This window comes from Arachis ipaensis, chromosome B10 (genome assembly GCF_059453495.1).
Source record: "Arachis ipaensis isolate K30076 ecotype BB chromosome B10, ASM5945349v1, whole genome shotgun sequence".
Taxonomy (NCBI): Eukaryota; Viridiplantae; Streptophyta; class Magnoliopsida; order Fabales; family Fabaceae; genus Arachis; species Arachis ipaensis.
This window is the reverse complement of record NC_142435.1, coordinates 65,612,962-65,628,220: the sequence shown is the minus strand read 5'-3', so window position 1 is coordinate 65,628,220 and position 15,259 is coordinate 65,612,962. Positions and strand designations below refer to the sequence as shown.

General features: G+C 40.3%; 2 protein-coding genes across 2 annotated transcripts; both read left to right on the top strand.

Annotated features, from left to right (window-relative positions):
- The first annotated feature begins 9,103 nt into the window (after positions 1-9,103).
- On the top strand, positions 9,104-10,699 carry LOC107620656 (uncharacterized). Its single transcript, XM_016322788.2, has 2 exons — positions 9,104-9,293; positions 9,675-10,699. The coding sequence occupies exons 1-2, from the start codon at positions 9,104-9,106 to the stop codon at positions 10,697-10,699; spliced, it is 1,215 nt and encodes a 404-aa protein (XP_016178274.2).
- A 2,478-nt stretch (positions 10,700-13,177) lies between these two features.
- On the top strand, positions 13,178-13,651 carry LOC107620655 (uncharacterized). Its single transcript, XM_016322787.1, has one exon. It carries the CDS (start codon positions 13,178-13,180, stop codon positions 13,649-13,651), a length of 474 nt encoding a protein of 157 aa, XP_016178273.1.
- The last annotated feature ends 1,608 nt before the right edge of the window (positions 13,652-15,259 follow it).

Sequence of the window (15,259 nt, the reverse complement as noted above, 5' to 3'; positions counted from 1 at the left end):
ATATGTATCCAACTACATGAAGAATGCTTTTTCCTACTTGGTTTAAAGGTAAATAAATTCTCCAAGAATAAATATGAACTGGATTTCACTAATTCAAATCATAAAAATGAAGTACAAATAGGCTTGTAGAAGAGAATAGCTCATGAAAGCCGGGAACAAAGAATTGAGCATCAAACCCTTACTGGAAGTGTATGCACTCTAATCACTCAAGTGTTTTAGGTTCGATTCTCTGAATTCTCCACTAACCTTGCTTTCTAAGGTTTGCTCTTCATCTAACAATCAACATAAATTTAATGCACAGATACACATATCAAGAGGTCTTTTAAGGGTTGTAATGGGGTTAGGGTCAAGGTAGGATTGTATTTGGCCAAGTGGACTAAAATCTGAATCCTTAATTAACTTAAACTTTCCACCTAACTTTAGACAATCCATGTAATCATAATACCACATCTAACTATCCATTAACCATATTTTCCACATATTCATGCATTCTAATTTCAAGTACAGTACATATGCATTGCTTTCACCACTTACTTTGGGGCATTTTGTCTCCTTTTTGCTTAATTGTAATTTTTTTCTTTTCTTTTTTGTCTCACTTCTCTTTATATATATATATATATATATATATATATATATATATATATATTCTTTTTTTTTTTATTTTTCTCAATGCATATGATTAAATTATTGGATGCATGAATCATGTCCTAAACATTTCTTTCACATTTTCAGAAAATTCTAACATATTCAATGCTCAAACCAAATGTTTCCAAATTTACTTCTCCATACTTAATTCGTGAGCACTCTCACTAGTCTAAGCTAACCAAGGATTCAAATTAAGGACATTATTGTTTTCCGCTTAGAGTTAATGATGTGCTAAAGTAAAGAACAAAGGGGTATAATAGGCTCAACATTGGCTTGCAAAGAATAATGAAAGGGTAAGACGATATGGGTATGTAAGCTTAGTGAAACAAAGGCCTCAATCATGTAAGTGTATGCATACATCAAATAATGGAAATATAGAATTAAGCAAGACAAAGATCACAATTTTAGAGAGAAAAATACACACTAAAACAGAATTTTGGTTGATAAAATGCAACCAATCAAATAGGTTCAAAAATCTCACTGGTTTTGTATGTTCAAGCTCTAAACCATGTTCCAGTATAATATTTCTTCAAACAAGTTTAACATTAAATTTTATTCAAATTAGTGAAATGCTCTAAAAATTTTCTTGAAAAAGAAAATATTACTTCAACCAAGTGGTAAAATATGCACAAAATCAAATAATCATGCAATCAAACATGCAAATGCAACAACTAACAAGGAAAATAAACTATTGGTGTTGAGATAGAAGAGTAACTAACCCATGGAGATCAGTATCAACCTCCCCACACTTAAAGATTGCACTGTCCTCGGTGCATGCTAAGATGTACAAGTGGACGGGTTGCTTCAACTGATACTTTTCTCCAAAGATTGTGCAGGTGGACTTGTTTGTCTTCCCATTAAGAAGCTTTTCCTCTCCCTTTGTGGTGGCCATCTTGAAAGAAGAGGGAAAAGAAGAAAAGTAACCCAAAATAAAGATAGAAAATAAATAAAATATGGGTGTTAATGCCAGATAATAAGGGTTTCAATTACATGGTAGCTACAACATGCAAGTGAAAAAAATAGTAGAAGTACATGGCAAATCAAGAGTGCAAAAATTTACAATAATGGGGAAGAGAGTGGGTAAGAAAAGATAATATAAATTCATGTCAATGCAAAAGTAATACAGGTATAAAAGATTGGTATTGATTTAAATAATATTACCTAACCAGAATAACACAAGTCACTAAGCACCCAAAATAATTCAAGAGAAGATGCAATAGTTAAATAAGAAAATTTTAACACCAAAGGAAAAATAATGAATTTAGAAAAGAAAATAAAAATATGCACAAAATTAAGATGCAATGAATGAAATATGCAAACAAATTAAGTAAGTTAGAACCTCTAAGAGGTCCCAATGGTTTGGACTTGAGTAGACTTAAAAAAGACATACAGCCTTGGCAAGAACGTCGTTCCGCGGAATATATGACTCATGCTCCTTTAGGTTCTTTAAATTCCGTGGGTGGCGTAGCTACCGAGATCAATGCAGTCAATTATGTCTCTCCTAGAAGTTGGTTAGCTACTTCTCATTAAAATGAAAGATAAGAAGAATGAGAAGGGAAAGAAAGGGAGAAGAAGTAAGTAAGAAAGGAGGGAGGAAAAATTAGGATTGGGGAAGAAAAGATAAGATGTTTGGCACTGATTTGGATAAGCTGGGCGGCGCAGGCGACGCGGACGCGTGAGTGACGCCGTCGCGTGGTGTGCAATAATTATCAGGTGACGCAGACGCGTGGGTCATGCGATCGCGTGGCTTGATTTGTGCGATTGGCGCAAGTGCAGCCTCGCGTTCGCGCAACTCTCTGTTTGAAACTCATTTTGCCAAATTTTTGGGTGACGCGGTCGCGTGGTTGACGCGTACGCGTGAATGGTCTTTCTTTTAAAAATGACGCGGACGCGTGGGGCACGCGTTCGCATGGCAGGGCTTGTACTTCTAGCATAGTTTCAGCCCCACTTCATCACAAATCTCTGCCATACACCCGTTTACGTCGATTTCATAGGGCCACACGTTCGCGTGGGTGACGCGGACGCGTGGGAGGCATTTTTCTCACATGACGCGGATGCGTCATCGACACGGTCACGTGGATCAATCTGTGCTAAAGGCACGCCTCCAGCCACGCTGTCGCGTGACTCTCTGTAAAATCTCTTTTCTTCCTTGAGGCACATATGACGCGGACGCGTCGTCGACTCTGTTGCGTCGCGTGCGAAATTTTTTTTAATGCAGTATGCAGAATGCAATGCTAATATGAGTGTTATGCATGATTCCAGGTCCAATCAAAACTCAAAAACAAACCAAACAGACTAGAATTAAAACTAAAAAGGGAACGATCATACCATGGTGGGTTGTTTCCCACCTAGCACTTTTAGTTAAATTTCTTAAGTTGGACAATTGGAGAGTCCTTTGTTATGGTGGCTTGTGCTTGTACTGATCCTTGAATCTCCACCAATGTTTACAATTCCAGTATCCTCCGGGGTCCCAAAATAGGCACAGAAAGCCTTCAAGCAAGTTAAAGCAAGTGACAAGGCCCCAAGAGTGTTGATTGCCAGAATAAATTCCGGGTCCCAAACCTTGCTTTTGCCCCCGTCTTCTTGTTGATCATTAGTATTCCAACCGGGTGGCAGGCAATCTGAATTCTCACTAAAGCGGCTAAACAACTTCCTAGACCCATTCAGTTGAGATTTACACCAACCCTTGCATTTAAACTTTGAGCACACAACCATGTTGAACCTTGCTTGACAACTCTAACCACTAACCATCTTCCTCTTACTCTTAATGCCACAAAGAGCTCTAAGTTGACCATCCGTCTCTAGTAGCCCATATTCAAGTGGAATTAGAAAGCTAAGGGATACGAATTCTACCCACTTGAATGTTGTGAAGGATGATGGTAACTTAAGGGGAGGTATTTCTAACGAATTTGCAAGCTCCACTCCCTTGTGCTCTTCTCTGACAATTTCCACCTCTTTGCAAGTTTCTTCAATATCAGCCTCTTCCTCTTGGTAACTTTTTTCCAATTCAATCTCTTCTTCATTCCTCACCAAGGGCATGGGAGGCTGTGCTTCTTCTTCTTTAATCTCCATCTCTTGACCAACCTCTTCCAAGTCTTCAACTATGATATGCCTTGGAGGTTGTACACCCTCCTCAGCATCAATTTCAATCGCATTGGAAGGAGGTTCTATAACCTGACTTTCCCATGGAGGTTTAGCATCTCCTAAATCTTCAACCATTTCTTCCTCTGCAAATATTATGTCTTCCTCCACTTGTTCCAATACAAAGCCATGTTCCTCATTGTCCACCGATTTTTCTAGTGTCTCCTTCATGCTACGCTCTTCTTTTGATTTTCCACATGTAGCTATGGGAGTACTTTGAGTGCTTAGATGTCGGGAAGCTATTATATTTACTACCTCGGTTAAGGCAGTAGTGAGTTTCAGTACACTCCTTTGCATCTTCGCTTGCCCTTGAAGAAGAACACGAAGTCTGTCATCCATTGGAGGTTGGGGCGGATATGAGGGTTCATTGGTTGGAAGAGAGGGTTTGTAATAGCAAGGTGGTTCATCTTGATAATGATAAGGAGATGGTATATATTGAGGTGGTGGTTCATGAGAGTAGTTGTGTTGGAATGGGGGTGGTTCTGTGTATGGTTCATTTGGCTCATAAGGTGGTTGGTATATGATGCATTCGCATATTTGCCACATTAGCTAGTCTATTTAGTTAGTTTTAGCTTAGTTTCACTCATTTTTCTTTGAATTTAAACAAGTGTTCTTATGAGTTTTGTTTTCATACATAAGAATACCAAGGACCATGTTAATTGTAGCCAAATTCATGCAAATGATTCAAGGAATGCATAAATGAATGAGTATGAATGAATCTCATGAAATTGATTGCATGAATTGGTAAGACTTTGAAGCAATTTCCTTTGTCAATGATAGGTGATGAAACAATAAAGCATTGAAGCAAGAATGAAGCAAGCAAGTGGCTAACAACTCCTTCAGAAATAGCAATGTGCACGTTGCCAACTTGGGATTCAAGTTGGCAACGCCATTGAAGCTTCACTTGAGGAAGAGCACAAACAACCTTGCAAGAAAGTGGTCTCCTGTGAGAACTATGCACGTTGCTAACTTGGAGTTACAATGGAGTGCTTGGCAACAACTCAAGAAGCAAGTTGGGCAAGAAGAGGAGGAGTTGTTGGCGTTGCCAACTTGGAGAAAGGGTGAGTGTTTGAAGGCAACGCCAAGCAGCCTTGGAGAAGCACATGTTGGCGTTGCCAACGCCAAGAACTATAGGCGTGTTCCTAGGCAACGCCAGGCAACCCTGGAGAAGCACATGTTGGCGTTACCAACGCCAGGAACCATAGGCGTGTTCCTAGGCAACGCCAGGAAGCCCTGGAGAAGCACATTTGGGCGTTGCCAACTTGGAGAAAGGAGTGAGTGTTTGATGGCAACGCAAGGCAGCCCTGGAGAGCACATTTGGGCGTTGCCAACTTGGAGAAAGGAGTGAGTGTTTGATGGCAACGCAGGCAAGCAAGGAATTGGGCCAGGGAGGAGCTCGAGGGCATTGCCAACGTGGGAATGAAGAAGCATTATTCAAGGCAACGCTGAGCTAGAAGATTTTGCCCAGAGAAGAAGCTCGAGCACGTTGCCAACGTGCTGCTTCACTGGAGTGTTCCTTGGCAACGCACACAAGCAAGGCTTGGCCCAGGAGGAAGGGAAGCTGGCGTTGCCAACGCCAGGAACAAGGGACGTATTCCTTGGCAACGCACATAAGCAAGGTTGGCCCAGGAAGAGGAGGAGCTGGCGTTGCCAACGCCAGGAAACATAGGCGTGTTTGGCAACAACTCAAAGCAACAAGCATGGAGCCTTGAGGAGAGGAGCACGAGCACGTTGCCAACTCCAGGAAGAGTTGGAGTGTTTGCTGACAACGCCCAAGCATGGAGGCTGTCCAGGAAAGGAAGCCAACGTTGCCAACTTGGAGATATAGGGGCGTGTTCAGCAACAACTCCAGCGAGCTTGGCAGCCTGACCTTACCTAATTCAATGGAGTATATCTTGAGTTACAAAGCTCCAAATGAGGTGATTCCAACGGCATTTGAAAGTCGACATCCAGAGCTTTCCAACCATATATCATAGTATGGGATTGGCATTCATTTGAAGCTTCAAAAGCTGGCTTCATTTAGCGCTTCAGAATCTGGGCACGTTGCCAACTTGAGAAGAGAGGGGCGTGTTCAGCAATAACTTGGCAGCTTGACCTTACCTTCTTTGAGGGAGCATAACTTGAGTTATAGAGATCCAAATTGAGTGCTTCTAGTTGCATTGGAAAGATGACATTCATAGCTTTCCAATCATATATAATAGTCTATAGTGGAGTATGAAATGTAAGCTCGAATCAGAGTCATCTTTAGGCTCCAAAAACAAGAAAATGAGGTTGAAATTTAAGGAAGAATGAATGGCCTTGGAGGGGAGCACGAGCACGTTGCCAACGTGCCAACAAGGGGGCATTTTTGAGAACAACGCCAGCCCCATGTTTCAGCCTTGGGAGGCTTGGCACGTTGCCAACTTGAGAAGAAAGGGGCGTGTTTAGCAACAACTTGGCAGCTTGACCTTACCTTCTTTGAGGAAGCATAACTTGAGCTAAAAAAATCCAATTGAGATGATTCCAAGTGCATTAGAAAGAAGACACTCTGAGATTTCCAATGATGTATGATAGTCCATATTGAAGCAGAAGATTGATACTCAAATTCTGGGCAACATTTGGCATGAGAGAAGAGTCAAGAAGAAGAAAAGCAAGTTGTTAGCAATAACTTGGGCCAACAACGCCCAAACACCAATAACCACTTCCAGGAAAATGCCATGCACGTTGCCAACGTGCATTAAGGCTAGAGTTATTGGCAACAACGCCAAGTCATTGGGCCAGAAACATTATGAATGAACTCCTCCTTCTATGTTTAGCAACACTTCTTCAATTGAACCAGAAATTCAACAAAGAGAAAGCCCACATTGCTAGCCCAAATTAAAGATCTCTGAAGGAGTTTTAGGAGTAGTATAAATAGAGAAGAATTTGGTACTTTGTGGGCAATTTTTGGACACTTAGAAAATTTGCTATTACACTAGCATTTTTACTTTTTACTTTTTCTCACCGGTTTTCTATTTTGTTTTTCTTGTAACTTTGAATTTTCAGTTTTAAGAACTTCTTCTTCTTCTTCATTCTTCTCTACACTTAGTTTAATTTTCATCTATGCAATTGTTGTTGAAATTGGAGCTATGATTCACTAAACTCCACTTTCATTAGGGGGAAGAGCTCTGCTCATTTGAATGGGTTGACAACTTCTCTTTTTCTTCTCAATTCAAGTGGTTTATCTAAAGAGGAAACTCTTGTTCTTCATAGATTCAATCACCATCGAGAGAGGGATTAATCTATATGAATTATGTGGTAAATTTGAGAAAGGAGTCACATAGTTCAGTTTAGAGTTCCTCCTTTCATGATTTCCTTGATCAATATACTTTGGTTGGTATGTGAGATGTAACCTTCCTTAGTTGAGATTCTTGAAGTTGTGTGGCTTGGATTAGAAAATAAACTTCATCTCTTCTCATGAACAATTAGATCACGAGAGTGGCAATTGGTTGTGTTGAAAGAAATTGAGTTACCAAGAGATTGGAACTCAATTACCCACAATTTGCCATGGATCTATACCCATGATTGAGAAGGAATTGATCAACATCAATTCATGAGAATTTGCATCTCTGATCCCTAATGATCCTTTCCATCATTAATTCTCATCTCTTTTGTTCTTTAGTTGTTTGAATACCCATTACCCAATTCCCTTCTACATTCTTGCAATTTATTATTCTTGTCATTTAGATTCTGTTTCTCTAGTTCTTGTTATTTACTCTTATGTTCTCTGAATTTCTCCAACCTTTACTTTCTTGCAATTTATTTTCCATGTCATTTAAGTTTCCTGCACTTTAAGTTTTAGTTATTCACTTTCATCTTCTTTCTCTCTTCTAGTTCTTTAAATTCCTTGCCATTTAAATTTTTACAAATATGTTCAAAAATCACAAATCTCATGAAATCAAAACCATGTTTGCTTGACTAAATCTACCATTTAACTAAAGTTGCTTAATCTACCAATCTTCGTGGGATCGACCTCACTCTAAGTGAGTTTTACTACTTGATACGACCCGGTATACTTGCCGGTAATTACGTGAAATTAATTTTTTACGTATCAAGTTTTTGGCGCCGTTGCCGGGGATTGGAAAGGATTGACAATGATTAAGTGAAATGAAGATCTAGATCTAGCACTTTTTATTTTTGTTCTTTAACTTTTAACTAACACACTAACTGTTTGAATTTTTGCTTAAACCAACCAACATTTCACTTCAGCTATGGATTGAAGTGTTATTGCCTTTCTGGTGTTGTGTGATTCTTATGCTTCGGCTGCATGTCAGGTACAAGGAGAACTATACCCACTTTTTGTGAACAAGACGAAAGAACCCTCAGAAGATTAAGAAGAGCTGAAAGAGGGAAATACATTGTTGGAGAAGAGGATTCAGAAGGAGAAGACCAAGTCATGGAGGGCAATTCACATAACCATGCTGAGGGAGCTACCAATACTAACATTCCAGAGGGAGTTGCCAATAATAACAACCCACCTCAAAGGAGAGTTCTAGCTTCTTACACTCTCCCAAATCCAAGACATTGTGGGAGCAGTATACTCGCCCCCAACGTTCATGCAAACAATTTTGAATTGAAGCCTCAACTGATCCCTTGTGCAAAACAATTGCTCATATGGAGGAGGCCCCCTTGAGGATCCAAATCAACACCTATCTGTCTTCCTAAGAATTTGCGAAACTGTCAAGACAAATGGTGTGCATCCAGATATTTACAAGCTGCTATTATTCCCATTTTCTTTGAGGGATAAGGCATTTCAATGGCTGGAGACATTCCCCAAGGAAAGTATCAACACTTGGGATGATCTGGTGAATAAATTTCTATCCAAGTTCTATCCACCTCAGAGAATCATCGGGTTGAAAACAGAGGTGCAAACATTCACTCAAATGGATGGGAAAACATTGTATGAAGCATGGGAAAGATACAAAACCTTGATTAGAAAATGTCCACCTGAAATGTTTAGTGAATGGGATAAACTTCAAAACTTCTATGAAGGGTTGACTGAAAAATCTCAAGAATCTTTGGATTACTCTGCAGGAGGCTTACTACAGTTGATGAATACAGCCGAAGAAGCTCAGAATCTCATAGACATGGTGACAAATAACCAATACTTCTTTGCTCATCAGAGGCAACGCCAACCTATTCAAAAGAAGGGTGTATTGGAACTAGAAGGAGTGGATACTATCTTAGCACAGAACAAGTTGATGCACCAACAAATCCAGCAACAAATGGAGATGATGGCTAAGAGAATAGATGGCCTCCAACTAGCTTCAGTGAGTACAACAAATCAGGCTTCAATTGAATGGGTCAAAATGAAATAGGCAATGTTGAGCAGCAACAAGAACAAGTTCAATACATGCAAAATACCTCAAGTTCATTTCAAAATGACTTTCATGGTGACACATACAACTCATCCTGGAGGAATCACCCTAACCTGAGATGGGGTGATAATCAAAACCAGTGGCAGAAGAACAACAACTCCAACCATTCCCGTAACATACACAACCAAAACCACTCATCCAACAACACTAACCAATACAAGAAACCATAAAACACATATCAACCACCTCACCACAATTCACAAACTCATCAAAATAGCATTCCCGCACCAACATCTAACCCCCAAAACTATCACACTACCTCTACAAATAACTTCCAGCAACCACATTCCAACCCCATCATACCACCAATAGACCATCATGAAAGCAGACTTTCAAGTCTTGAGGCATTCATACAAGCAATTGCTCAGTCCACTCAAAGCTTGGTCAAAGTGCAAGAGAGAAATGAAGCTACCATGAAGAGCCTTGAACGACAAGTGGGACAATTGGCTAAACAAGCTAAACGGCCAACCAATATCCTCCCAAGTGACACAGTACCCAACCCAAGAGAAGAATGCAAAGCTTTCCAATTGAGAAGTGGCAAGGTAATTGGAGAAAGTCCTAACAAAGAAGTAATAAAACTCAACGAGCAAGGCACATCAAGCAAGCAAGATGAAGACAAGATAGCAACACCTCAAGAGGGCAAGGAAGATGAAAAGCCACAAAGCAAGACACCCACTCCAGACAACCATCTCAATAACAAGGAGAGTGTGAAGTCACAACAGGAGGACAAGAATGAAGGAGTGAAAGCATATGTACCCAAGCTTCCATATCCAACCAGGATACACAAAGGAACGAAAGATCAACAATTTCCAAGGTTCTTGGAAATCTTTAAGAAACTTGAAATCAACATCCCATTGGCGGAGGCCTTGGAACAAATGCCACTATATGCAAAGTTTCTCAAAGAATTAATCACCAAGAAGAGAAGTTGGCAAGAGAAAGAAACAGTGATTCTCACTCAAGAGTGTAGCGCCATTATTCAAAGGGGACTGCCACCAAAACTCAAGGATCCAGGCAGCTTCCTCATACCATGCACAATTGGGAGTATAGCCATTGACAAATCACTCTGTGACCTGGGAACAAGCATTAACTTAATGCCCCTTACCATGATGAAGAAAATGATGATAGAAGAGTTGAAACCCACAAGGATGTCACTCCAACTTGCTGACAGGTCTATCAAAATACCAAATGGTGTAGTTGAGAACCTCTTGGTGAAAGTGGGGAACTTCATATTCCCAGCTGATTTTGTGGTCCTAGATATGGACGAAGAGGGGAGCAACTCAGTTATCCTTGGTAGACCCTTTTTGGCTACAACTAGAACAATCATTGATGTGGAAAAGGGAGAGATGATCTTCAGAGTACATGATGAGCAGATGACCATAAATGTCTTCAAGGCAATGCAACACCCCGTTGAGAAAGAGAGTTGCATGAGGATTGATGTGGTGGATTCTTTAGTTGAAGAAATACTTGAAATAAACCATCAAGTGAAACAGGAGGAAGTCCAAGACATCCAAGGATAAGAAGAGAATAAGTTAGAAACACCAGAGGAACCAAGTGAAGCTAAGAAATAAGAGACACCACAACAAGAGTTGAAACCACTACCCCCTCATCTTAAATATGCATTTCTTGGTGAAAAAGACAGTTTTCCAGTGATCATCAATTCTACATTGAGTGCTGAGGAAGAAGAAAAGCTACTTGTAGTTTTGAGAGCCCACAAAGAGGCGCTGGGGTAGACCATTGATGACTTGAAAGGCATAAGCCCTGCCATATGCATGCACAAAATACTCTTGGAGGAAAATTCTAAACCAGTAGTACAACCTCAGAGAAGATTGAATCCCACAATGAAAGAGGTGGTCCAAAAAGAAGTACTGAAGCTATGTAAAGTTGGGATCATTTACCCTATCTCTGACAGTCCATGGGTTAGCCCAGTTCAAGTAGTACCCAAGAAAGGTGGGATGACTATCATTGTCAATGAGAAGAATGAGCTTATTCCAACAAGAACAGTGACTGGATGGAGGATGTGCATCGACTATAGGAGGCTGAATGATGCCACATGAAAGGACCATTTTCCCCTGCCTTTCATTGACCAGATGCTGGAAAGGCTGGCTGGCCATGCTTATTACTGTTTCCTTGACGGATACTCTGGATATAACCAAATCGTAGTTGACCCCATGGATCAAGAGAAGACTTCCTTTACCTGCCCTTTTGGAGTCTTTGCTTACAGGAGAATACCATTCGGGTTGTGTAATGCCCCAACTACCTTTCAGAGATGCATGCTATCAATCTTCTCGGACATGGTAGAAAAATTTATTGAAGTCTTTATGGATGATTTCTCTGTCTTTGGTGATTCTTTCAATACTTGCTTGCACCATCTTACCCTAGTCTTGAAAAGGTGCCAAGAAACCAATTTGGTTTTAAACTGGGAGAAATGCCATTTCATGGTACCCGAAGGCATTGTTCTTGGTCACAAAATTTCAAGAGAGGGTATAGAGGTTGATAAGGCAAAAGTAGAAATTATAGAAAAACTTCCTTTACCAACTAGTGTGAAAGCTGTTAGAAGCTTCTTAGGCCATGCTGGATTCTATAGAAGATTCATCAAAGATTTTTCCAAAATAGCAAAGCCACTAAGCAATCTGCTAGTGGTGAACAACCCTTTCCTCTTTGATGATGAATGTAAACATGCTTTTGAAACTCTAAAAGCTAAGTTAACCACAGCACCAATCATCACACCCCCAAGTTGGGGACTACCTTTTGAACTCATGTGTGATGCAAGTGACCTTGCAATTGGTGCTGTGTTGGGGCAGAGGAAGGAAAAGAAGCTTTATGTTATCTACTATGCAAGTAAAGTGTTGAATGAAACTCAAAGAAATTACACTACAACAGAGAAAGAGTTGCTAGCTGTGGTGTATGCTTTTGATAAATTTAGACAATATTTGATTGGATCTAAAGTTTTAGTGTATACTGACCATGTTGCTCTTAAGTATCTCATGTCAAAACAGGATGCCAAACCAAGGCTAATCAGATGGGTACTACTCCTACAAGAGTTTGACATTGAGATAAAGGATATGAAGGGTAGTGAAAATTAAGTTGCTGACCATCTATCAAGAGTGCCACAAGATACATGTCAAGACAATCTTCAATCAATAAATGAGGAATTTCCAGATGAGCACCTCTTGCAGATTCAATATGTTCCTTGGTTCGCAGACATGGCAAACTACAAGGCAGGAAGGATCATACCATAAGAATACACAAAACAACAAGTCAAGAAGTTGTTACATGAGGCTAAGTTCTTCTTCTGGGATGAGCCATTTCTATTCAAAAAATGCCCAGATGGAATGATAAGAAGGTGTGTACCGGAGGTTGAGATGAAGGACATACTATGGCATTGTCATAACTCAAGCTTTGGTGGCCATTTTGGAGCTGAAAGAACTGCTGCAAAGGTACTTCAAAGCAGTTTTTACTGGCCTTCAATATTCAAGGATGCTAGAGACTTTGTGTGCCATTGTAATGAGTGTCAAAGAACAGGGAGTTTGACAAGGAAAAATGAGATGCCTCAGAAATTTATCTTGGAAGTGGAACTCTTTGATTTGTGGGGAATAGACTTCATGGGACCCTTTCCTCCATATTACACATTCAAATACATTTTGGTGGCAGTGGAGTATGTTTCAAAATGGGTAGAGGCAATAGCCACCACCACATGTGATACCAACGTGGTGCTGCAATTCCTAAAGAGAAACATCTTCACATGATTTGGAGTGCCCAAGGGACTTATAAGTGATGGGGGAAGCCACTTCTGTAACAAGCAACTAAACTCTCTACTCCATAAATATGGAGTTACTCACAAAGTGGCCACACCTTATCACCCACAGACAAATGGGCAAGCTGAACTTGCTAACAGAGAGCTAAAGAGGATCCTGGAGAAAACTGTGGGAGCAACAAGAAAGGATTGGGTTCGGAAGCTGGATGATGCACTTTGGCCATACAGAACAGCATTCAAAATGCCAATAGAAAAATCTCCATTTCAGCTGGTGTATGGGAAAGCATGCCATCTCCCTGTGGAGCTTGAACACAAGGCCTTTTGGGCCACCAAACTTTTGAATTTAGATGCTCAAGTAGTAGGAGAAAAGAGGTTACTACAACTCAATGAATTGGAGGAGTTCAGATTGGAAGCCTATGAAAATGCCATAATATACAAAGAAAGAGCAAAAATGTGGCATGACAAGAGGATATCCCAAAGGACATTCGAACCAGGCCAAAAGGTGTTGCTATTCAACTCAAGACTAAAGATTTTCCCTGGGAAGCTAAGGTCTAGATGGACTGGTCCATACACCATCACCAAAGTATCTCCTCATGGCTATGTGGAATTACTTGATGAGACTTCAAAACAAACTTTCACAGCAAATGGACATAGGGTGAAACTTTATCTTGGTGGCCCCTGGAGCAAGGAAGAAAATGTGCACTTACTAACATGAGCAAAAGAGCGGCAATGTCAAGCTAAGGACGATAAACAAGCACTTCATGGGAGGCAACCCATGCACAGGAGTCTTTTATTTTCATGCTTTAGTGATAATAAAGAGTAAACTAGCACATAGTGTATGCAAAGAACTAAGTTTGGTGTAACCAATCTCAAAATAATTGCAAAAGTTTTTTTTTCAACACTTAGTCACAAACCAAGTTTGGTGTCCATACGTACACGAAAATACTAGACCATAGAACAATTTTTAGTAATACAAAAAAAAAAAAAGAAAGGGAGCGTGTTTTCTTTTGGCACATGTTTGAAACACTTCAAGAATCTCAATGTTTTGGAATTTGGTTGCAGGGAAGTGAAAGAAAGAAGTGATGGAGAATCTTGAAGAAAAGTCACGGACACACAAGGAAAAGAAAGTCACATGAGTCTTGAAGTGTGTGCATTGAAAAAGGCAACTTATCATGCAATGGGTACAAAGAAGCATGCTTCCCATACTGTGACCGAACCATCAAAACCATTCTCCCACCATAAATATGACTCTAAAACACCCCAACCACAATCATCAAACCTCACTTTGCCCTCACTTCCATATCTCCTACTCCCCATCACCATAGTTCATCAAAATCCCCCTAACCTATCCGAAACACTCCCTTCTTCATTCCCCCTCACAATCACTCTCAAGATTGTATTTCCCTTACCTAGTCACCATATCCACCTGCACCCCTTCATAAACATTTTCTTTATGCTTGAGGATAAGCATTCATCTAAGTTTGGTGTTGGAAGATTTGACCCTTGCAATTGAATTTCAATGGCCTCATCATCAAGAGCTAGGAGAGAAGATGAAGGACAAAGCCACTTTGATCGAAGGAGATTCAAATCCAAACACAATGAGCGCATCTTTAGTTGGATGTCAGGCAAAGATGTTGTCCCGGAGTTACCTTTCAAGCTAAGAAAGGAGGAATATTCTGAGATACAAAAAATAATTAGAAAGAGGGGATGGGAGCTTCTCTGTAACCAACCTCAATAAGTAAGCATGCTTCTCATCCATGAGTTTTACACTAATGTGATAAGAGAATTTGATGATGAAGAACCATACATGAGTTATGTAAGAGGGGTGACGGTTGACTTTAGTCCAAACGCCATCAATAGGGTGCTAAAGGTCAAACCAAAACGGTTCAAACAAGCTAGCTATGAGGAAAGGGTTGAAAATGATCCAAGATATGTGGATGTGTTGAGTGACTTATGCAGAGTAGGCACGGATTGGGTGTTGGATTCACATGGACAACCACTCAAACTCAGGAGAGGTGATCTCATACCTCAAGCAAAAGGATGGCATGACATAGTGAGGAGATCATTGATCTCTACTTCAAATAATTCCGAAGTGATAGTGAATAGAGCAATAATGATCCACTGCATAATGAAAGGAGGAGAGATCAATGTTGGAGAGATTATAGCCAAGAACATCATTGACATAGCTCAAAAGGTCAAACAGGACAGCTGGCTAGGATATCCCAGTACTATTCTGCGCTTATGTGAAGAAGCTAGAATTCCTCTCGAAGAATTTGAAGAAACTGACGTGGTCTCTATTGGAAAACCCCTCACCAGGGAAAGA

What these genes read in the sequence shown, in the direction of transcription:
- LOC107620656 (XM_016322788.2), top strand. Translation starts at nt 9,104, where the DNA reads ATGGGTCAAAATGAAATAGGCAATGTTGAGCAGCAACAAGAACAAGTT. An exon ending in CAACAACTCCAACCATTCCC is followed by an intron (nt 9,294 to 9,674) that starts GTAACATACACA and finishes CAAGTGACACAG; the next exon opens with TACCCAACCCAAGAGAAGAA.
- LOC107620655 (XM_016322787.1), top strand. Translation starts at nt 13,178, where the DNA reads ATGCCAATAGAAAAATCTCCATTTCAGCTGGTGTATGGGAAAGCATGC.